The 24,893-nt window shown below is 42.8% G+C and overlaps 1 protein-coding gene across 1 annotated transcript in view; it reads left to right on the forward strand.

Moving 5' to 3' along the window:
- lpgat1 (lysophosphatidylglycerol acyltransferase 1) overlaps positions 1-24,893 on the forward strand; it is a gene marked incomplete at its 5' end in the record, with an annotated part of 202,489 nt that overhangs the window by 22,843 nt on the left and 154,753 nt on the right. Inside the window, one exon of the mRNA XM_060915734.1 lies at positions 314-567. Within this exon, the coding sequence (XP_060771717.1) occupies positions 314-567 (254 nt within the window). The remainder of the gene's footprint in view (positions 1-313; positions 568-24,893) is intronic.

A 24,893-nucleotide genomic window follows, 5' to 3' on the forward strand; every position in this document is an offset into this window, starting at 1 on the left:
TGAACAATAGTATGAACGCTTTTCTCTTGTGCCATGTGTCTAATTAAAAAGAAAAAAAAAGAAAAAAAATAATGTCTTCTGTTTTCGGCTGCGCTTTCGAACACTAAACGGATCCAGTTACAGGCATCGTGTCTCACTGCGACTACCCAGTCCATCCTCCTTTCCAATTAGACCACAGGGGAAGTACCAATACTTTTGAAGCCTTGCTAATGATTATTGTAGTGAATTGTCATGTTACTGGCTCGTGCCTGATGTTTGTACACTTAGTCAGGATATCCCTGCCTTACTTGTGGTTTTATTCTTTGTTGTGCAGTGTGCTTGTAGCAGAATGGCCCCCGCTGGTTGACGAGCTGCGCAGACTGGGCTGGATTCTCATCAAAGCTCTGCTGCGCTTCACCTTCATGTTCATCAATAACTGCGTGGCGATTCCATCCTACTGCTTGTACCTGATCGTCTTGCAGCCGCTGAGGATGGTGCACAGCTCTGCTTTCTGGCACATTGAGGGCGTCATGTTCCGGTGGCTACTGGCCATGGTGGCGTCATGGGGCTGGTGTGCAGGATACACAGGTAATCAAATCTGCTGCTGCTGCTGCTGCTGCTGCTTTGCCACAGACACGGGCCCTTTTAAATACCTCGAATACATGTGTGTTATTTATCAGCTGGGAGGTCCGTATGGTGAAATACCGTGACCGAGGTCTTGAAAGTACTGAGCGAGGCCCTCTAGGCCGAGGTCACGGTATTTCACCATACAGACCGACCTTAAGCTGGTAAATAATATATATTTATTTTTTTCTTTACCAAATTCTAACAGAAAACGAGAGCGCCCGAAAGGGAAAACCGAGCCGAGCCGCCATTTTGAATCCTCATTCACGGCTGTAATGCAAATGGCTTCCTCCTCGGTATACAAGTGCACTTCCATGGCAGGAAAAAACTACATTTTGCCACCTATGTAGTCCCCTATAGGAGTCATTCAGGATTCAGCCATGTTTTTGCTCGGCGTTAGCAAGAGTTAGAGGTTTTTAGCTTTCTTCTGAAATGTTTTCTTTTATTTCTTCTTCCTCAGGGTAGTAAAACTCGCTTTCGCTGTGAACACTGTCGTTGCCGCGATCCATGCTGTAAAATTAATGCTATTCTCCTGAGAAATGCGACAATAAATGTTGACAAAAATTGCTACTATGTATGATGTTGTGAACGAGCGAGTCGCCAGAGGTCCGTAACCGGGGTCTGTACCTTAGGATACGGACCCGCTCGCCAGCCAATCAGAGCGCAGGATTTGATGAAAACCGCACCGCGAAAAAAATTAAGTCCGTTATTCGGAGCAGAGTTTTTAGTTGAAGAAAATAATTTTGTTAGATGATGTTATATTAGGTCAACTAAAAGAATGTGACCGACAGCATGCGCATGAGATGTGGTGTGTTTTTTTTTTTTTTTTTCTGAAAATATAGACACGAGCAGGAGTGAGGGCCATTTTCTTGCTGTTTTGGTTTGAATGGATTTCTTCAGTCTGTTCAGCGACTGAGGGAGCACGATACTCGTCGGAATGCGTTTCCAGGCATAGTCAAACTTTAGCTTATGGTCAAACACGAGCTTATGGAAAGTAAATATTAACATGCAGCAGTTCAAATGAAACTTGCTACAACTGTCATGTCATGATCACCTGAGGCCGGTCACGGTGAACTGGGAGCAAAGTGCAGGTTCCATGCGCGATGAATAACAAGGAAAGACTATTTGATGAATTCTTTATCTCTAGCGTGTTTCTGTTTGACCAAGGCACTGGACTGAGACACGATGGCTGTGTCATAAATGCTAGAGATAACGTCTACAACTGTTTTCTTACGCCAATGTCATTTTAATAAACGTGCATTATTAGAATGGATGGAACATGTTTGAACAAAAAAAAATCTTGATAATGCTGTTTTTATGATTGTGTTAATATGTTAATTTTAGTGCTTGAGTGATGATTGTATCTTTACCCACAAACTAGTGTGAGCGTGCGTCGGATTGAACATTGAAAAACAGTTGAGCGCGGTTAGCTTACAAATGTACCAGTCAGACGATTGTGTAATAAATTGTCCATGTTCACTTGAACATTCAGGTGGAGTTAATGTGTGCCGATCATTACGTCTTCTGTCGGGCTTCAGCTACGCCAAAGATTAATTAGCCTCCTAGCTAACTGCTCAGAGACGCGACTGAAGAACAGGCTGCTCTCGAAGACCGCTATTTCCAAAACGTTTCAGTAAAATGGTGGTGTTTTCTTTTGGGTGATGTGAGATTGACTGGGCTTTTTGATGTGATGGGCTTTTGGGATGGGTTTTGGATGTGATGTGAGATTGACTCATCTTTTTGGACCATTTCATTTGTTGTAGTAGGGACTTTTGAACGAGATGGACGAGTCAAGTCAGTTTATTTGTATCGCGCTTTTAACAACAGACATTGTCACAAAGCAGCTTGACAGAAAATTCAAGACTTTAAACATGACCTAATTTTATCCCCAATGAGCAAGACTGTGGAGACAGTGGCAAGGAAAAACTCCCTCAGACAATACGAGGAAGAAACCTTGAGAGGAACCAGACTCAAAAGGGAACTCATCCTCATTTAGTCTTTTGGGTGGATTGAGACAGACTTTTCTTTGGGGTAGTTGGATGGGTTTGGGATGAGATGGACTTTGTCCTTTTGGGTGAATGGAGAGAGACTTTTCTTTGAGGGAGTTGGATGGGTTTTGGATGAGATGGACTTTGTCCTTTTGGGTGAATGGAGAGAGACTTTTCTTTAGGGGAGTTGGATGGGTTTTGGTTGAGATGGACTTGTCCTTTTGGGTGAATGGAGAGAGACTTCTTTGGGGTAGTTGGATGGGTTTGGGATGAGATGGACTTTGTCCTTTTGGGTGAATGGAGAGAGACTTTTCTTTGGGGTAGTTGGATGGGTTTGGGATGAGATGGACTTTGTCCTTTTGGGTGAATGGAGAGAGACTTTTCTTTGGGGTAGTTGGATGGGTTTGGGATGAGATGGACTTGTCCTTTTGGGTGAATGGAGAGAGACTTTTCTTTGGGGTAGTTGGATGGGTTTGGGATGAGATGGACTTGTCCTTTTGGGTGAATGGAGAGAGACTTTTCTTTGGGGTAGTTGGATGGGTTTGGGATGAGATGGACTTGTCCTTTTGGGTGAATGGAGAGAGACTTTTCTTTGGGGCAGTTGGATGGGTTTGGGATGAGATGGACTTTGTCCTTTTGGGTGAATGGAGAGAGACTTTTCTTTAGGGGAGTTGGATGGGTTTGGGATGAGATGGACTTGTCCTTTTGGGTGAATGGAGAGCAGGGCTCGAAATTAACTTTTTTTCTTTGTGTCCCCCAGTGGTCCCGAATTCTGTGTTGTATTGTCCCAAATGGAAGCAATAGTGTCCCCATTTTTTTCCTCTCTGAAATAACCAGTGGTTAATATTATCATATGAAGTTACTATTATATTTGTAACTATGCAATTTTGAACCCTTTATATCATTTTTACAATAAGTCACAAGACACAAGCGACACATGTCCAATACATCATCTACTTCAAAATTACAGTTATTGCATTTTCAGTTTATTAAACTTTGGCGATCTCACTGTATGAATAGATACCCGTTTATTTAAAGGGGCCAACTAGCTCATTCAGAAAATGTTTCAACTCCCTACATCTGCAGTACACTTTAGTTGAAAATAAGACCCCTTTTATGTTCATTTCATCTACTTATACCTTGAATATCTGTTGGCATTTATAAGGCCAACTTATAATTTTCACCATTACCGTTATCCATTTTTATGAACTTTCCGTTATCCATTACCGTTATCCATTTTTATGAACTTTCCGTTAGCCATTACCGTTATCCATTTTTATGAACTTTCCGTTATCCATTTTTATGAACTTTCCGTTATCCGTTTTTTATGAACTTTCCGTTATCCATTACCGTTATCCATTTTTATGAACTTTCCGTTATCCATTTTTATGAACTTTCCGTTATCCATTTTTATGAACTTTCCGTTAGCCATTACCGTTATCCATTTTTATGAACTTTCCGTTATCCATTTTTATGAACTTTCCGTTATCCATTACCGTTATCCATTTTTATGAACTTTCCGTTAACCATTACCGTTATCCATTTTTATGAACTTTCCGTTAGCCATTACCGTTATCCATTTTTATGAACTTTCCGTTATCCATTTTTATGAACTTTCCGTTATCCATTACCGTTATCCATTTTTATGAACTTTCCGTTAACCATTACCGTTATCCATTTTTATGAACTTTCCGTTAGCCATTACCGTTATCCATTTTTATGAACTTTCCGTTATCCATTTTTATGAACTTTCCGTTATCCATTACCATTATCCATTTTTATGAACTTTCCGTTAACCATTACCGTTATCCATTTTTATGAACTTTCCGTTATCCATTTTATGAACTTTCGCTGCCGGGTGCAAACGTTAGCAGCATCAACATAGTGCCAGGTCCGAGCCTAGTTGTGCTGCTGACTGACTAAACTTTCTGAACTAGAAAGACACCAAGAAAACTCACTTATTCTGTTGAACGGTATCTTCCGTCAATATCATCCACATCATTCCTGTTGTATTTTATAACGTGTCTAACAGTGCTCATTAAGTTCATTCAGTTGCTAGCGTTGCCTGCAGACCAGGCGATGACACTTTGGATCCTGAAGGTCCCGGAGACGTTACGCCTGGGCTTTCAGTTTCTTCCCCGCGGTCGGTCCGCTTCAACCACTTCAGCATTTTTGTTCTGGCAAGAGTCGGCGCAGCGTGTGCGGTAGCAATTCCATTCCAAGTCCATATAATGCGGACACCGGCCGAAGATTCTAGAACAGAATGCGCTGCTCTGTAGTCTACGGATGCAGGTGCATCGAAAGTGTAGCTACTATGTATTTTTCGCTGTTAACGTTTTAAAATTAAAATTGACAAATTAGGTGAATGTCTACGTATGTGTTACGGCTTTGTAAATAATAATGTAGAACTTTTTTTGTAGATCTATTTTTTTTTCCATTGTCCCGGGATTGTCCCAGATATGATAATTTTGTGTCCCGATGACATTTTTTATGGTCCCCGGGACATCGGGACACCGTTAGTTTCGAGCGCTGATGGAGAGAGACTTTTCTTTGGGGCAGTTGGATGGGTTTTGGTTGAGATGGACTTGTCCTTTTGGGTGAATGGAGACAGACTTTTCTTTGGGGGAGTTGGATGGGTTTTGGTTGAGATGGACTTGTCCTTTTGGGTGAATGGAGAGAGACTTTTTTTTCTTTGGGGGAGTTGGATGGGTTTTGGATGAGATGGAGAGACTTTTTTTCTTTGGGGTAGTTGGGATGGGTTTTGAGATGGACTCATCTTTGGGGGGTGAGAGGAATTTTTTGGGGGGAGATGGATTTAGGTGTGACTTCGTTTTCCTTTTGTGGCAGAGGGACATTTTCTTTTGGGTGTATGAACTTTTGAGATTGAGTTTGGCTTTAGTTCTGAGTGATCAGAGACTGAGTGCTTGTGGGGAGATTTTCTTCGAGTGTAGGAGGACTATTTTAGGGAAACTGGACTTTTGCCTGAGATTTGATGGAGTTTTCTTTGAGCTTATCCTAATCTTTTGGGTGATGTAGTCATTTCTTTTGGGAGATGGATTTGGGTGAGATTGAATTTTTATTTTGTGTGTGAGACTTTTTGGTTGATGATAAATCAGCTTCTTTTGGTGGAGGTGGACTTTTTCTTAATGGAAAATGGACTTTTGCCTGGGTGAGATGAGACACTTTTGGAGGGTCAGATGGATTTTTTATTTTTATTTATTTTTTTATTTTTGATGAGCTGGATGTTTAAGGGAAATGTTCTTTCATGCGATACGGATTTTTAGGGTTGTGGGTCTTTTCTTTGAGACTTCATTTTGTTGGGAGAAGGACATTTACTTGTTTCTTGTACCTTTTCAGGATTGTACTGTGGTTGATTAACCATTTAATGTATAGCTTGCTGTCTGATTTGCAGTTTGGAGTGGAAACGGGCATGTCTGCAGTATTTAGATCTCTTTTTAAGCCTTCGCGTTGTAAATTATAGGAAACGCTTGGATCGGAGTGGTTAATGAACAGCTTAAATGCCTACTGAAAAAAGATGAGCTGGAAATGGAATCATGTTGTGCTTTCTCTGTTGGTATTGCGCAGAGAACCTGCTTGTGTATATTGAATGGCAGGTCCATCCATCGAGAAAAACCACCATCGAGCTAAAAAAACCATTGCTTTGGAATGGAGGATTATGCAAATCATTGTTTTACCAAGACTTGATGAATAACTGAAGAGATCGGAGTTGGGCGTGTTTTTGAGGCACTGGTGTCACGTTTCATGATTAGGTCATGGATCTTGACAAATTGGTGCATAAAGGTGAAGTTGGATATGTGCCAATAATTGGATTTACAGTATATCTTGAGTATCAGGAATATATAATATCTTGTGTTCTGCCCGCAGGCAAGTCCTTCTCTACTAATATGTAGGGGCCACCATTCCTTATCCTGTCCAACATGCCTATCCGTTGTCTTTCTGGAGGCCTCCTCCCGTCCATTCTCCCCTCTATGACGACGGAGAAGATCCCCATGACGCCAAGTATGGCGAGCCAGACATTCTGCCTTCCATTGATTATGGGCATAACGGACCTCCTCTCGCCGACACGCCAAAGTACTTCCTCGTTACATAATTTGTCGGACCAAGAGATGTTTTTCACTTTCCTCCAGAGTCTCATTTTGCGACTTTCTAGCCTTCATACGTCCTCCTTCCTTTTGGACCACAATTCGGCTCCTTTAAGTCGAGTGCTCCAGATGATGGTTTTGATGATTCTCTTCTTCAGATCAAGGTTGAAGCTTTTTGTCAACAGTTCTTTCCTTTTAGAAAACGCATCCTTTGCCCGGGCTATTCTCGAGCTGATCTCTTTCTCATCGTATCCGTCCTGTGTGATCAGGCTCCCAAGGTAGTTGTATTGCGTTACTTGACTTAGTTGTTCACCTTCAAGAAAAATTGCAAATTCCTCACCAGGTCTCTTGCCGACTGCCATTACCTTAGTCTTCTTTATGTTGATTTTCATTCCATGTTCCATAGCGGCCTTTTGCATTTTATCCAGCATGAACTGTTGATGGGTGGGGGAACATATATTTTAAAGGTCCCATGGCATGAAATTTTCACTTTCTGAGGTTTTTTAACGTTAAAATGAGTTCCTCTGACCTTCTTAAGTCACCCCAGTGGCTAGAAATTTCATAATGTGTAAACCAAACTATGCCCAACATTTGAGAATGGCGCGTCAAAACGACGCGTTGATAAACTCTTCCCTTTACTACGTCAGCAAGGGAGATGATCCCCACGCCCCCCCTCTGGATTCCCACCCACTGTATGAATTGCCCGCCCAGTTGTAGTGAGGAGACCATAGAGGGAGGACACAACAACATGGCATCACCTAAGCAAGCGAAACATGGAAATTGCTCTGTACATGGATGTGACAACACAGAAAGGAGTCTGTTTTTACTGCCGACGGGAGAGCCCCTGAAGACGCAGTGGCTTAATTTTATTTACTTCAATAATACGCCGTCGAGTCTACCCAAGACGGTGTATGTTTGTTGGAAGCATTTTTCTGATGAATGTTTCCACAACTTGGGACAGTACAGGGCAGGTTTTGCACATCAACTGTCACTGAAGCCTGGGTCCGTACCAAGCATCCCTGCCGCATCAGCAACAAACACCGAACAAGTAAGTGTATAACTGTTAAGTCGTTTTGCCGTGTTTTAAAATCGGTGCCACGTTAGCCTTGCAATGGCTACATTAGCTGTGCAGTTAGCCAGGTACTCTGCGCTACAAAACCAAAAAGCATGCAGCATGCTCTGTTATAATAGCCAATCAAAACAGTTTCTACAAAGACACCCACATTTTTTTTAAGTCACTCGTTCATTTTATTTGTTTGTTTGTTCAGTAAAAACCCAAACATTTGTTGAATTTATTTTATTTCCTCGCGTCGCACCTTAATGATGTCAGCGCGCGGTATTTTTCCCTTCGCGGTTTGTTCCTTCTCTCTCGCCATAGTAAGACACCCACATCCGCTTGTTCTGACCCACTGGAGGTAGCGTCACAGTGCTGTTAGCCAATCAGAGGTAACACGTTTACATGTCATGAATATTAATGATAAGACTCACCCCCACCCTCTACCCTTCCCCGCCTCCTGCTTCTCATTAGCAAAACGACGCACTGGGAAAAGCGCTGAAATGGGGCTTTCTCCCAGGAGGCTATATCTACGTGCCGAGGGTTCATTTCGAGAAAGGCTGCGGATATAACATCCGGAAACCTCCACGAGCCCGTTTAAAGCATCAACAAACCACCATGCCATGGGTCCTTTAACAGTTATTCGACAAAATTGAGTCGGATATGTGCTGATGGCTAACGAGGCGCATTTTACGTATGTCGTAAAATATTTAAAAAATGCATATATGTAATGTAAAATTAGTTTTTGGTGGTTTATTTTGAATTAAATGTTCCATTCATTAGTATCCTGTTGAGGTACGGATAATTTTCAGGTAGTATGAAGCAGTAGCATAAACAGAGCTCATTTCTTCAGATTTTAGTTTTGGGCGAATGGAAAACAATTTCCATTTTGTCCAAAATTAAAGCCCTGTGACGTACACAGCATACGTGTGACGTTCCTGGGGTTTGTATGGGGTTCAAGGGATGTAAAGTTATGGCGTACGCCGCAGCACGACCGTTTTGTTCCTTTCGTTGGCGTGGCGTTGCGGTTGCGTATCTGCGGCGTTGACAGGTGGGTATAAAAGGGGGCCCCATGCTGCGTTCGTTGTCATTCGTCACAGTCAAGAAAGCATCAGGCCAGCGAAGAAGTCAGGACCCAAGAAGGGCAAAGGAAGAGGGAAGACCTCAGCCGCATCCACCCAGCCAGCCCCGGAGCCACCTTCATCAGACACCCATCAACTAAAGCGTTCGCACGACGTAATCGGTGTTCGAGCAACGTCACTGCTGCATAGCTTTCGTTTTTACGCCGTACACGTGACGTATCAAAGCTGCTGCGTATGCGCTACGGACTTAAAAATACACCGCACCCTGGCATACAAGGAGATCGTGTTCGGCATCCTAGAGTATTAGCCGCGTAAGCTGGCGATGCCATGACGTTCCTTTCTTACGCCGTACATGGGCAAGGCTGAAACGCTAATGTGCGAACCAAGCATAAGTTAACGTACAAAATATTTGTGTTTGCAGATCACCAGTTAACGCAACTTACCAGGAAGGTCAGAAGTTGCGAAAATAACTTGATCAGGGATAAGTGTGAGTTTCGAAAGCGTCAGATTTAATAAGCAGCACTTGATGATGTGCACTGCGGTTAGCACATATGCGCAGCATTTGTAAATCAACATTAGTCTCGGTAACCAAATGTTTCCTGCAAACCCCCCAAATATTCAGCCGTGCTCTTCGTTCTTCCGAGATAGGAGTGTGCAATGAAAGTCACATGCAGGAAATGAGTTGATGATTTTGAGCGCTCTTGTGCTGTTTGCCAAGCCTTTAGGGAAGGACACACTCTTGTTAACACACTGCACTGCATGCTAAGTGCTTTGACAGCTCTCTGAGGTCATCGAGGGTGAGGCGGGGTAGATAAATATAGAAATGTAGATAGTAAATGTGTTCAGACATATTAATATTGTATATATGTGTGCGTTCCTACACCCACATGGGAGACAGATTAAAGAAAAAACAAAAGTGTGTCTTCGGTTGGTTCGGGGCTAATGCGAGCTACCAGAACAGTTTCAGCGCACCGTGGGATAGATGATTAAAGTGTCTGGAACTGTACTGGAGAGAGAAACAGCATTGCTCCAAATGATCATGCACCGATTGCTGTTTTTGAAGATGGTTGTAGAGAGCACTGTCGAACACATCACTCCAGATTCTCCCACAGGTTTACACTTGGGTTGAGATCTGGTGGGTGTGAAGGCCAGAGCGTGTGGATATGCATATTTTACATCTTTTTTTTTAAATAAAATCAGTCCTCATCAAACCATTCAGTAAGCCCTCATGTCCTGTGGATGTGGGTGGGCTCATCCTGACCTGGAACAGACTACTAGAATAGAAATATTTCATATACTGTATCAGATAAATGTGATGGAGGGCGGCACGGTGGTGTAGTGGTTAGCGCTGTCGCCTCACAGCAAGAAGGTCCTGGGTTCGAGCCCCGTGGCCGGCGAGGGCCTTTCTGTGCGGAGTTTGCATGTTCTCCCCGTGTCCGCGTGGGTTTCCTCCGGGTGCTCCGGTTTCCCCCACGGTCCAAAGACATGCAGGTTAGGTTAACTGGTGACTCTAAATTGACCGTAGGTGTGAATGTGAGTGTGAATGGTTGTCTGTGTCAGCCCTGTGATGACCTGGCGACTTGTCCAGGGTGTACCCCGCCTTTCGCCCGTAGTCAGCTGGGATAGGCTCCAGCTCGCCTGCGACCCTGTAGAAGGATAAAGCGGCTAGAGATAATGAGATGAGATAAATGTGATGGGTCGAAGTAACTGGACTGATCTGCAGTGACTTTGGTAAAAGGAGACAATTGGAACCAAACCGTGCAAGTAAATTTCCCCCTTAGCCTTCCACGTTGATGTCTTTAATTTGTCACTCCTCCAGTATTTAAGTATATACAGTACCAGTCAAAAGTTTGGACACGCCTTCAAATTCTTTTTTTTTTAGTTCACCGGCTGTAGAGCGATGAACTGTTGCGATCACGCGGCGTCCGTCGTTTGTCCGTCCGTCCACAATTCACAAAAATCGCTGCTACTCCTAGAGTTTTCACTGGATTTTGATTCTGATCGTTTTCTTTGGAAGATCTAATTGTTCTCATGAAGAACAACTTGGCTAATTATAAACGAGTCTGGGTTCTCGCGGTACGGCCCTGTGAGCTACTGCGTCGCTGATGCTCTGGTTTCTTTGCTGTTTATTAATTAAGACCCTTCATGTCTTAGTCATGATGGATGTTGTTTCTCCTTACTTAGTTGAGCGGTTCTTGGCATAATAAGGATTACGACAGTTGTGGAATCCAGCTGTTTATTGTATTATTTACTGTTTGATCTCAAACGCATTAAGAAGGCAAGAAATTGCACCAGGCTCGTAGTACTCCAAGTCCCGGACTTGGACTCAAGTCCAACTCGTGCCCTGATTTTAAGGACTCGTGACTCGACTTGGACTTCTGATTCGGACTCTTGCATTAACTGCATTCGGACTCGTCAATTTAGAGACAAGGGCTCGGGTTTTTTCTTTAATTTTGGAACATGCCATAATAATTTGGCAGAAGATATTTATATTGTATCTACATTAATTTTTGTATTAATTTCATGCAAGAGTCAGAGCCTAATCTAGGGCGCGTAATACGTGATAATGCGCGTTTTTTTATCTGTCTGTCGCACATCCACTTTTTGGGCGCGAGAGTGATATAGCGTATCTATTCATTTTGTCGCGCGTTTATAAGTAGAGAGCGTGTAGTTGCGTTTTACTGAATCTTGTGCATATCAATTTGTCAGCACCCTCTAGCAAGCACTGCGGTAAATACAGCGTTGTTTACACACCAATCGGAAAATATCGGAAAGGACCGAAGTATTCCGAATGGTTTATTTAGCGGGTAAAACAGTTTTGTAAACTATTATATCATTGGTCACTGAACCGGAAGACAGTGTGTCTCAACCAATCGTGTGAAGTGTTTTAAAAATACCCAAAAGCACATGGCATATCTGTCTCATCCAGACATAACAGTCAGACCCTCCAGGATTTCGCGATTTGCAACTTCAACGCAAATTCAACCAATCCTCACGAATTCAGGGCGGTGTTGCAATTCTATCCAATCACCGCAACTTTCCCGCAAATTTGACCAATCGTTGGCGTCGTCTTGCAGTGACGTCGACAAACTACCTTCCACCTTACTTCCGTGTATACGTTCAAGAGAAGCAGCATGCGCGCAGTGTTGCCAGATTGGGTGGTTTTGAGTGCATTTTGGCGGGTTTTGAACATATTTAGGCTGGAAAACGTCAGCAGTATCTGGCAACATTGCATGATGTGCGAGTCAGTGTTTATGTAGGCTTAAATTCTGTTACTGAAAGTGTGTTATGTTTACAGTGAAGGACTGTGTGCACTTGATTTTTTTTACTTAATACAAGAAATTAATGGATGCCAACATTTTTGCCAAAATGGTATTTTATTTTCCATTGTTTAGGCAGCTTCAGCATCATACTGTGAGATTCTGTTCAAATTGTTTTTTTTCTTCTATGAAGCCTGAGCCATTTATTTTATTAGTTTATAATTATTGTTTAATTTAGTCTTCAGGAGAGACTGCCTGCACACAGTACTAGTATTAATAGTTTTTTTTCTTACATGAAAGCTGAGGCATTTATATTATATTTGAAGGTAACTTCATGTTGTGCTGTGAGGTTCTCTGCACTTTAACTTTTGAACCAACAGGTGCATTTGGATAAGTAAAGCCTATTTTTCTGCATTTTTGTAGTCCTGCTAATCTTACACATTCTACATGATTGCTAGTTTTTGGCGTTTTTTTGAGTAATTTGTTTAATTTTTCTTGTTGAAAGTTCAGTTTAGTATTATGTTAATGATATTCTAAAAGTAAAGATTAATAAAACTGTTCTGTTTATAGATGTACTCTTGAAAATATCTACCAATGTATTACTTATTTTTCTGTCCCCACTAAGTGGAACAAATGAGGGATATTTTTACCCATGTTAATATTTTCTGTCCCCTGTTTCTACAACTAGTGAGGGATCTGTCCCCTGTTTTCAAATTCCTAGATTAGGCTCTGAGTGCGTCACACCCACATGCCTTGGCGCATGCATTACGTAGAATCTTGGGCACAATATCCGGATTGGATAGTGCATGCACCAAGCGGACGCTGGCGCGTACAGTAAACGACTCGCAGCTGCACAAGATTAAGATGCAGTCAGCGTGCCGATATAAACACTGAAAACGTGCTTACTTTGCGAAGTATTGAGTTGTGTTGCTGATACATTACCGAGCTTTATTTCCTTGTTTGGTTTCCTGATCCCTGATTTCCTGTTTCTCGTCTTTTGATTCTGCCGAGCCTCTGATAGCCTGTTTGTGTCTCGCTCGACCTATTGCTTGTTTCGTTATTTTACGATTTGGCTTGCCGTTCTGGATTGTCTTCACTTGTATTAATAAACACACCTTCTGCACTTATATCCGCCTACCAACCATCTCTGATGGAATACTTCGCGCTCCCTGACGAAGAGAAGAACATTCACCTGTTCATACGTCATGTTCAGGAACAAACTAATGTTAATGGCGCCACCGTCAAACGGTTGGAGTTTTGTTCTTGGACTCGACTCGGACTTGAACACTGGGGACTCAAGACTGGACTCGGACTTGAGGTTTAGTGACTCGACTACAACACTGAATTGCATAAATTAATTTTTGACGAGGCACACCTGTTAACTGAAAAGCATTCCAGGTGACTACCTCACGAAGCTGGTGAAGATAATGCCAATAATGTGCAAAGCGACATCAGGGTAAACAGTGGCTACTTTGAAGAATCTAAAATATCAAGCAGTTTGTTTACCACATTGTTCCATATGCTATTTCATAGTTTTGATGTCTTCAGTATTATTCTACAATGTAGAAAGTGGTCCAAATACAGAAAAACCTACAGTGGTGCTTGAAAGTTTGTGAACCCTTTAGAATTTTCTATATTTCTGCATAAATATGACCTAAAACATCAGATTTTCACACAAGTCTTAAAAGTAGATAAAGAGAACCCAGTTAAACAAATGAGACAAAAATATTATACTTGGTCATTTATTTATTGAGGAAAATGATCCAATATTACATATCTGTGGGTGGCAAAAGTATGTGAACCTTTGCTTTCAGTATCTGGTGTGACCCCCTTGTGCAGCAATAACTGCAACTAAACATTTGAGGTAACTGTTGATCAGTCCTGCACACCGGCTTGGAGGAATTTTAGCCCGTTCCTCCGTACAGAACAGCTTCAACTCTGGGATGTTGGTGGGTTTCCTCACATGAACTGCTCGCTTCATGTCCTTCCACAATATTTCCATTGGATTAAGGTCAGGACTTTGACTTGGCCATTCCAAAACATTCACTTTATTCTTCTTTAACCATTCTTTGGTAGAACGACTTGTGTGCTTAGGGTCGTTGTCTTGCTGCATGACCCACCTTCTCTTGACATTCAGTTCATGGACAGATGTCCTGATATTTTCCTTTAGAATTTGCTGGTATAATTCAGAATTCATTGTTCCATCAATGATGGCAAGCCGTCCTGGCCCAGATGCAGCAAAAACAGGCCCAAACCATGATACTACCACCACCATGTTTCACAGATGGGATAAGGTTCTTATGCTGGAATACAGTGTTTTTCTTTCTCCAAACAACGCTAAATCATTTAAACCAAAAAGTTCTATTTTGGTCTCATCCGTCCACAAAACATTTTTCCAATAGCTTTCTGGCTTGTCCACGTGATCTTTAGCAAATTGCAGATGAGCAGCAATGTTCTTTTTGGAGGGCAGTGGCTTTCTCCTTGCAACCCTGCCATGCACACCATTGTTGTTCAGTGGACTCATGAACATTAATATTAGCCAATGTGAGAGAGGCCTTCAGTTGCTTAGAAGTTACCCTGGGGTCCTTTGTGACCTCGCCGACTATTATTAAAGTCATCGTTGGCCGACCACTCCTGGGGAGGGTAACAATGGTCTTGAATTTCCTCCATTTGTACACAATCTGTCTGACTGTGGATTGGTGGAGTCCAAACTCTTTAGAGATGGTTTTGTAACCTTTTCCAGCCTGATGAGCATCAACAGTGCTTTTTCTGAGGTCCTCAGAAATCTCCTTTGTTCGTGCCATGATACACTTCCACAAACATGTGTTGTGAAGATCAGACTTTGATAGATCCCTGTTCTTTAAATAAAACAGGGTGCCCACTCACACCTGATTGTCATCCCATTGATTGAAGACACCTGACTCTAATTTCACCTTCAAATTAACTGCTAATCCTAGAGGTTCACGTAGTTAGTGTAGTTTGACAGACTTATGTCCAAACCATACAAGACAAGACACAAAAAAGGACTATAAAAAACACAAATATATCACATACAAACATTTCAGCCAGTGCGCTCTCAGTCTGGATGTGTAACGGGAACAGCTCACTTGGGGATCTGAAAGTGCAACCATGATGCTGTTGGTGGATTCATCCAGACGACGCATAAACTTAAAAATCAAGTGTCTTAAAAGCGCCTTAAGTGTGTTCACTCCAACTGACACGCATCTGACTAGCACTCCCTCCTCTGGGAGTCTTGGGTAGGATTCTCATTGCATCATTGTCGGCAACTTGTAACCTCTGCATGCTGGATTTTCTATAAACTGACCACAGATGGGCAGTGTAAAGTGGTGTACAATACTCTTTGATCAGAGCAACTTTAACTTGAGTAGAACAACAGCTAAACTTGCATGCAATGGTGTTTGCCTGTGCATATAACTTACAACACTGTCTGTATATATCATCATCATCATTCATATCATCTGTGACAATATGACAAAGGTATTTAATCTTTTACATACCTCAGGACTATTATTGGACAGTTTGGACACAGGGAAATTGAGCTTTTTGTCCTGTTTTTGATTCTACATATTAAAACAGCACTTTTGCTGGAATTGTATTTTATATCATATTCCACGGGGCGGCACGGTGGTGTAGTGGTTAGCGCTGTCGCCTCACAGCAAGAAGGTCTGGGTTCGAGCCCCGTGGCCAGCGAGGGCCTTTCTGTGCGGAGATTGCATGTTCTCCCCGTGTCTGCGTGGGTTTCCTCCGGGTGCTCCGGTTTCCCCCACAGTCCAAAGACATGCAGGTTAGGTTAACCGGTGACTCTAAATTGAGCGTAGGTGTGAATGTGAGTGTGAATGGTTGTCTGTGTCTATGTGTCAGCCCTGTGATGACCTGGCGACTTGTCCAGGGTGTACCCCGCCTTTCGCCCGTAGTCAGCTGGGATAGGCTCCAGCTTGCCTGCGACCCTGTAGAACAGGATAAAGCGGCTAGAGATAATGAGATGAGATCATATTCCACACCATATTCTGTACATACATTAAGCAGCCGCTGTAGCCCAGCACTACTTGGACTGAAGATAGCAAGATCATCTGCATACATAAGATGGTTCACCAACATGCCACCAATCATACAACCAGTGTTGCAAGCGCTCAGCCGCCTAGATAATTCATCAACATATAAATTAAATAAAGCAGGAGACAGAATCCCTCCCTGCCTAACACCATTGGACACTCTAAAGGAGGCAGATATACTACCCCTCCATTGAATGTGCATCTTCTGGTGGGCATACCAATAGGCAAGTACTCTCAATATACCCAGGCACTCCCACTTGCTTTAATTTAATAAAAAGCTGTTTATGATTCACTCGATCAAATGCTTTTGAGGCATCCATAAAACACATAAGAACAGTTGAATTTTTTTGCCCTATACGGTACAAATCCACAATATCCTTAAGAGCATAAATACACATGTCTGTGCCATGCTTTTGGCTTAAAACCAAACTGATTATCAAAGGATGAGATGTACCTACTCACTCTATCAAGGAGGAGTCTTTCCATAACCTTTGACAAGATGCTGGCTAATGCTATGGGTCTGTAATTCCAGGCAACCAACTTTTCCAGCTTTGTCCTTAATAACTGGGACCAGTAAGATAGTTAGCATAGAATCAGGTAATATGCCATGGATCATAAAACCAGTGAAGCTGATTGCTAGAAGGGGAGCAAGCCTAAGACTGGCATATTTCAAATGTTCTGCAGCAATTAAGTCCATGCCATATGCTTTGTTAGGTAGTTTCTGCATGGCATCATATACCTCGTGTCACTATACTTATTGATTCATCATTGATACAGTAGCAGAGTCTTCCACATATGGCTCATTTTTTTTAAACAGTTAAAAAGGGAGCTATAATGCTGCCTCCATAAAGCCTCGGTCACAACCGGCCGTACATGCTCCTACGGCCGGTCTCATCTCATCTCATTATCTCTAGCCGCTTTATCCTGTTCTACAGGGTCGCAGGCAAGCTGGAGCCTATCCCAGCTGACTACGGGCGAAAGGCGGGGTACACCCTGGACAAGTCGCCAGGTCATCGCAGGGCTGACACATAGACACAGACAACCATTCACACTCACATTCACACCTACGGTCAATTTAGAGTCACCAGTTAACCTAACCTGCATGTCTTTGGACTGTGGGGGAAACCGGAGCACCCGGAGGAAACCCACGCGGACACGGGGAGAACATGCAAACTCCACACAGAAAGGCCCTCGCCGGCCACGGGGCTCGAACCCAGGACCTTCTTGCTGTGAGGCGACAGCGCTAACCACTACACCACCGTGCCGCCCGCTACGGCCGGTCTACGTGCAAAAAACGCGTGAAATGCACGGAGGGCGCGCGTGTGATGTGCTGATTTTCGAGCCGTAGACCGGCCACAGAGGTTCTTTGTCATGTCAAACAAACTCTACGGGCGCTTACGTTTTTTTTTTCAGGTTGCAAGACAAACTCACGGCCAACGTGCGTCTTTCTCCACGAACAAAAAAAAAAAACAGCGATTTGGGGAAACGCCAAAAATCTCACAGCCAAAAAAATTGTACGTCCGGTTGTGACCTAGGCTTAATTCAGCAACGTTATCTACTCCAGAGACCCCTTCAACAGTCCAAGGAAGGGAGGGTTTACAATTATTGAGGGACCTCACCTCTCTCCAAAAGTCAGCTGTATTGTTAGAGATCATTTTACTGGCCATAGAATCAGCTCTCATGGCTTGCTCATTTCTAGATATAAAACGAACAGCATACTTGTATCTGGCATTGGCAGGCTTTTTATTTTCAAGCTCTCGGCTCTGCCTGGGTTTCTCAGCCAGGGCCCAGAGCCTGTAAGCTTCACGAGCTTCAGCATGACATGCAGCTACTGTCCATGCTTATTCCATCCAGGTCTAATATTATATTTCCTGTGTTGCTTCAGCAGACGTTTACCACCCTCAAACAGAGCAGCCACTACAGCATCATACATGGAGCAGAGGTTTCTCTTATGCTCCTCACATACTTTTGCCACTCACAGATATGTAATATTGGATCATTTTCCTCAATAAATAAATGACCAAGTATAATATTATTTTTGTCTCATTTGTTTAACTGGGTTCTCTTGATCTACTTTTAGGACTTGTGTGAAAATCTGATGATGTTTTAGGTCATTTATGCAGAAATATAGAAAATTCTAAAGGGTTCACAAACTTTCAAGCACCACTGTATGAATGAGTAGGGGTGTACAAACTTTGGAATGGGTATGTATTTTTCCTCTAAGCATTAAACCCACAAGCACAATGCTGTTGTATGTGGAAGAAAAAAAACCCCAGAAGATGTTCTTTTGATTATAACCTTATTTTATTGAGCGTTCTAACACACTGGACTGCCGACTAAACTCTTTGAAGTCAATACCGGAGAGAAAAGATGGCTGCCAGCCAGCACATGCTGATTTGTTTTTAGATTGCCCTTTTGCACAGGGACTCTGATGACTAAAACTCCTGACTTGACTGACTATTCCAGAGCTGAGTGAGGAAAAGGATCAAATAACCTCGTCGAAAGTGTTCGAGAGGGGAATATGAGGACCATCAGGGATGAACTACAATAAAAGAAAATATCACGTTTTAAACCTTTCTCGCGACCGAAGCAGGACAAAACTCAGTCATCTCAACATAAACAGCACTCGCTGCTATCGTTTCCGTATGATAACCGTCAGGGGCGTAGCCATCATTTTAGAAGTGAGGGGGACAAATTGTTCAGAGGTCTACTGAGTAATTTATCATCCCCATCTCATCTCATTATCTGTAGCCGCTTTATCCTGTTCTACAGGGTCGCAGGCAAGCTGGAGCCTATCCCAGCTGACTACGGGTGAAAGGCGGGGTACACCCTGGACAAGTCGCCAGGTCATCACAGGGCTGACACATAGACACAGACAACCATTCACACCTACGCTCAATTTAGAGTCACCAGTTAACCTAACCTGCATGTCTTTGGACTGTGGGGGAAACCGGAGCACCCGGAGGAAACCCACGCGGACACGGGGAGAACATGCAAACTCCGCACAGAAAGGCCCTCGCCGGCCACGGGGCTCGAACCCGGACCTTCTTGCTGTGAGACGACAGCGCTAACCACTACACCACCGTGCCGCCCCAAGTCAAAATCTATAAAGTAAAATTTATAAATAGAACTAAGGCCAAACAAAATAATGTATGTGTTTCCGGTTACCCGACCGACCCTGCAAAAACACTGCGACCCTTCAACTGTTTGACTACGATAAACAAACTATTTCTCGCGCTCAACCCTACCTGCTTGGCAGCCACCTGGCGAGTCAAACGAGAACCGCTAGGGCGTGTCATATAAACCACTCGGTATTTGCCGAAAGACACGAGGCCCGTCAGGAGTAAATTGACAACCAACACGCACCTCCCTCTACCCCAGCCCTTTCAAACCAGCACGGGCACGGCCTGGTAGGACGCTGCCTCGGCCAGTCGTTCGCCACCGTGCAAGCGCTGCTCAGCGACTTCAGTTTTGATTTGATCCATGGCTCCAGCCCACCTTTAAACGTTTATAACTCGGACACCGAAGGTCGCAGCAAAGCCAAATTTCGTAGGCATTTCTAGACAGGGGTCACCGTTAGATGCAATCGAATACATAGCTGAACAATGCTGCGTATTCTTGCTAGTGTTACAATGATGATTATCTTAGATTTTTAAGTAGAAAAACTGGCCACCCTTGTGTTCATGCCTCGAAGGGTCAGATGTAAATGACTGCTTGCACATGCGCGGTATATTTCGTCGATTCTTCGGGTGCCTATAAAATGGAGGTTCGCCTCGGAACAAAAAGCGACACAGTGGACAGAAATGTTTGCTTGTCAAATCAGCCTGTTGCAATGCAAAAGATATTCACAACAATTAAAAATATTTCCAGATGAAGAACTATAGAGTAACTACAACATTGTTTCCTACAACAAATCACACAGTTCTGACATTCTGGGATCAGTTGCAAACGTTTAACGAGTATTTTGCAAAAAAAAAAAAGTTTTCAAAGGAAACTTCTCACTTTTTCCGACCTACCCTAGAAAATTTGTCGTAAACTTTTGGGATAAACGAAATTTTTTTTTTTTTTTTCCCTACCTACCTACCCTATTTTGAAAACCCAGGAAACAGGAAACACGTATATTATTTTGTTTGGCCTAAGGCCCCGGTCACACCGCCCAAACTTTGCTGGAGCGTTCCTTGAACGGTGGGGGGGGCGAATTTCGACAACGCTCGTCACCGCGCACAAAATGGGAAAAAAATCGAAAACACGGGCGTTGGCTTAGCGGTGCACCGCTGAAGCCGGCGTTGCTTTAGCGTTGGTTTAGCGGTAGCGAGCATTGGTTTAGCGGTGACGCGAGCGTTGGTATAGCGGCGTTCTGCGCATGCGGGCTTTGGCTCGGCGGGGGTATAAAGTTGGTTTAGCACCAATCATAGCAAGTCTCTCAGCATCCATGGTGATACAGTTTTACTGTAACTTTGAGCAAATTCGATATAGATGAGGTCTGAACTCAACGGCAGCTCGATTCCAAATGAGCTCCTGGTCCATTTCTCCCCGTATTTATAGCCAAGTTCTGGTCCCGCTCCGACACCTCTATACCAACGCCAAACCAAAGTTCATCGCCGCCATGGATAGCTGCTTCAACGCCCGACACCGTTCCAGCAACCCCGTGTCCGCTCGTAAAACGCTTACAACCGCTCCACCGAAGTTTGTGCAACGTTTAATCGCCGCCCGGGCAACGCTGGCGAAGCAGCGGTGGTCCAGCGTTCAAGATTTCTGCGTTGGCCTAGCGGACCCAAGCGTCCACGAACTTGCGTCTAGCGGTGCCAAACTTTGACTGGGCGTTGGTGGAGCGGGGGTGAACTTTGCCGGGGCAGAAAATTGCCCCCTCCTCACCGCTCGCAATATTTTGTGCAGCTCAAAACTTTCGGAGCGGTAGGAGGGCCCCTCGAGAAACATCAGCGGTGGCCGAGCGTATACGCCGTTGCTTTAACGGGGGCCAACTTTTGTTAAACGGTGGTGAACGGTTACGAGCGGTGATGAATTTTTTTCACCGCTCCAGGAACGCTCCAGCAAAGTTCGGGCGGTGTGACCGGGGCCTAAGAATAGTAGTAGTGACGTAGCTAGTTATATTCTCTTCTCACCTGTGACCCTGCATAATCATCCCTGTTGGCCTCTCTGGTCCACTGTCTTCTCTCTCACCCTGCTCTTTCTATTGTGGCAATAAAGATTAAAAAATATGTGGAAAGCAACATTTTGGAATAGAATTAGGAATACAGTAGTAATAATCAGCAAATTCATGTACTTTAAACTTTAACTACCACAAAAATAAATTAAATCTTTACAAAAATAACAGTCAAAGGAACACAAATACATTTATATTCGGGTTGTTTTACAATCGGGGTACAAAGTTTGTGTCACAGGGGTCCAAAATTCAAACTGGTTCTTGTACCAGTTTTTAAGTGAAGGACAAGTTAAAGAACAGATTTCAGGTAATTTTTTGACGTGTGTATGGTAGTTTTGTGTAATCTGCTATAAGATGGGAGAAACAAATGAAGTGATTCTCGGAGAGGACTTTTTTTTTTTTTTTTTGACAATTCAGTATCCACTACTTCCATAGTGCTTTTAAATATAAGGCTGTAAGCTTTGTGTTAGTTGTCTCTAATATTTATGTCCCAATATCTTGACCACATTTTAGGATGAAAATAATCATTTTAGATATGTTATTTTATATTGAAAAATTAGCTGTCTCGGAGAGGACTTTTTTTGACGTACTAATTTGATCAAAATAGTCTGAAAACTTACTGGCATTCAACATTAAAACTTAACTATTTGTTTTATGGTATAAAGAATGATTGATTTAAGTGCATCCCTTTTGGAGCTACCTGTGGTCAAAAAAAGCACTTTTTCTAAATGACACGAGTAATTTTGCTAAATATGACATATGTTGCCATACATTCACCAAAAATAACGTTATCACCAAATTTTTTTTTTTTTGCATGGTAAATAGAGCTATCACAGGGCTACAATAAACAACCAAGTTTATTTAGTCAAGCCTTTTGATATTGAAGATAAGTGTTAAATGTGATTTTTAGCTTGCGTACCCTGATTGTAAAACAACCCATTCTTATTTTCTACCCAGAAGTGAGTAATCTTAGAGTAGCCAAAATAGTAACGTTAGTCAAGTCAGAGTATTGTTACTTTAGAATAATATTACTCAAGTAAAAGTAAAACATATATTTTGCAACAAAACAACTCTTAAGAGTACAATTTATCCAAAAAGTTACTCAAGTAAATATAACGGAGTAAATGTAACTAGTTACTACCGCCTCTAAGTTAACTAGCTAGCTAGCTTAACTAACTAAATTGACATCTATTTGTCATCTTTTAGCTAAACATTTATCTACATTCAACAGCATTACTCAACTTACACGGTTTGTTTGGAAAAAACCTGTCTAAAGTCTTTAGCCTCTTGGCTGGTTTGCTGAACATACAGAAGCGCTGCCCAGATCTGAGTCGCACCAAAGATACTCATACAATATTTTCTAAAGCGTCTCTGATCACACACGACAGCGGGGTTTGTTTGCTGCCTCCGCTCCGCCTGCTCATGATGCGTTTAGAGGCGGCTCGGAAAAACGCGTTTCCACATGTTAAAAATGAATTGAGTGGTTGTAATGGCTGTAAAAAGTGCGGTGGACATGCCCCCAGCGTCCGCTACGCCCATGATAACCGTTATTACAGCAACCTAAAAAGCAATCTAAACACTTCAGTATCTTTTTAATCTCAAGACTGGAGCCACAACCCCAAATCAGAAAGAAGTTGGGACGGGATGTTGAAATTGCACTCAGAACAATACAAAAGCACATTATTTTACCTCAGGGATTTTGTTTCTTTCTACTTTCATTATTATTATCCGAATACATTTTAGGACACTATTTCTCCCTCAGTTTTCAACCACTCATCACCATATTTCATATGAAGAACACCTCTGGGCTGAATTAAGTTGCTTTGACTTTTGGTGCTGATCCGGATCACCGACCCGGAATGATCCATGGAAAACGGGCTTTTATTTATTTATTTTTTTCGTCACTAAGCATCATTTCTCTATCTCTTACCGTTCCAGATCTATAGGGTACAGTGACCAGATGTCCCGGTTTGTAAGAAGCAGCGCAAATCACTGTGACTTTAGTCACAGTATCGATCTAGTTTCAATTTTGATTTTTGCAACCCATTTAAAAAAAAAAAAAAAAAGCTGGGACAATAAAGCATTTACCACTTTTTGTGTAAATTCCTTCTAACAATACTTAAAGTGCATATCACGAGTAAATTCAAGAGCAAGATTAATGTAATTCTCCTATTTTATATTAAATATCTGTCACACTTTATGCAATACCAGAAATATTCAGTTGAAATCAAGCCATTTGAGGCGAATTGGTCCGCTTCTGAAAGAACTTGGCATTTGGATTTCCCGGGAAACATTGATTTTCGTGACGTCGCGTGCGGGACGCCTCCTTCTGAATCCTACGTCAGCGCTGGTTTGTTTATGAGAAAACGACCTGGTGGTTTTCTGCAAATTTCTTCAACGTTATCGCGTAATTTATTAAAATGGTTAACAGATGTATCGTAGGAGGGTGTAGCAACACCAATCATGATGGGATTAGTACTCATCGTTTTCCAAAAGACCGGACAATGAGAGAGAAATGGGAGCGCTTGGTCGACACAGGCTGTGCACTGAAACCGTGCCAAGCTCGCGCAGCCTGCTGGCGCTTCCGCAGGTAACGTCACGAATCTGGCTCCAGACTCCCTTGGGATTTTTCCAGATGTGTTTCGTAATTTTATTTTTTTTCTGCTGGAGACAGTTGGCCTTGTGCAAAATTACCCTTCTGGATGAGCGTGTAAAGGAATATTCTTTCATATAAAAAAAAAAAAAACGAATTTGGTCCAGGATATGCACTTTAAGATGTTGAGGGACTGAATACACCAGGTAATCAAGCATTTCAGGTGTTGTTTTATCCCATTCTTCCTGCAAACAGGTCTTTTTTATTTTTTAGTTTTGCCACACATTCTCTGTTGGACAGGTGAAGACTGCAAGCAGGCCACTCACACCCTCTTCTTCCACAGCCATGCCTTTGTAATGTGTGCAGAATGAGGTTTTGCGTTGTCTTGTTAAAATCTCCTTGGAAAAGATGTCATCTTGAAGGCAGCACATGTTGCTCTAAAATCTCAGTGTACTTTTCTGCATTAATGCTGCCATCACGGAAGTGCAAGGTACCTTTGCCAGGGGCACTGACCCAATCCCATACCATGATAGACCCTGACTTTTGAACTTGTTGCTGGCAACCGTCTTTTCATCTTTGGTCCAGAGCACACAGCGTTCATTTCTTCCAAAAAAAAAAAAGACCTGGAATATTGATTCATCTGACCACAATACACGTTTCCACTGTGTGATGGTTCGTCCCAGATGCCTCCGAGCCCAGAGAAGTTGATGGTGCTTCTGGACACAGTTCACATAACTTTACCGTGCAAAAAGGAAACCTTTTAACTGGTATTTTTGGATCTAACTCCATATCGTAGTGCTTGGCAAAGGGTTACCAAAGTAATCCCGAGCCCATATGGTTATAGCCGCTATAGATGAACGATGGTTCTTGATGCAGTGCCGTCTGAGGGATTGGCAATCCCAGGTGTTCAGATTAGGCTTGCGCCCTTGCTTTTTACACACCGAAATTCCTCCAGATTCATTGAATTTTGTTT

Source organism: Neoarius graeffei, chromosome 3 (assembly GCF_027579695.1).
Source record: "Neoarius graeffei isolate fNeoGra1 chromosome 3, fNeoGra1.pri, whole genome shotgun sequence".
Taxonomy (NCBI): Eukaryota; Metazoa; Chordata; class Actinopteri; order Siluriformes; family Ariidae; genus Neoarius; species Neoarius graeffei.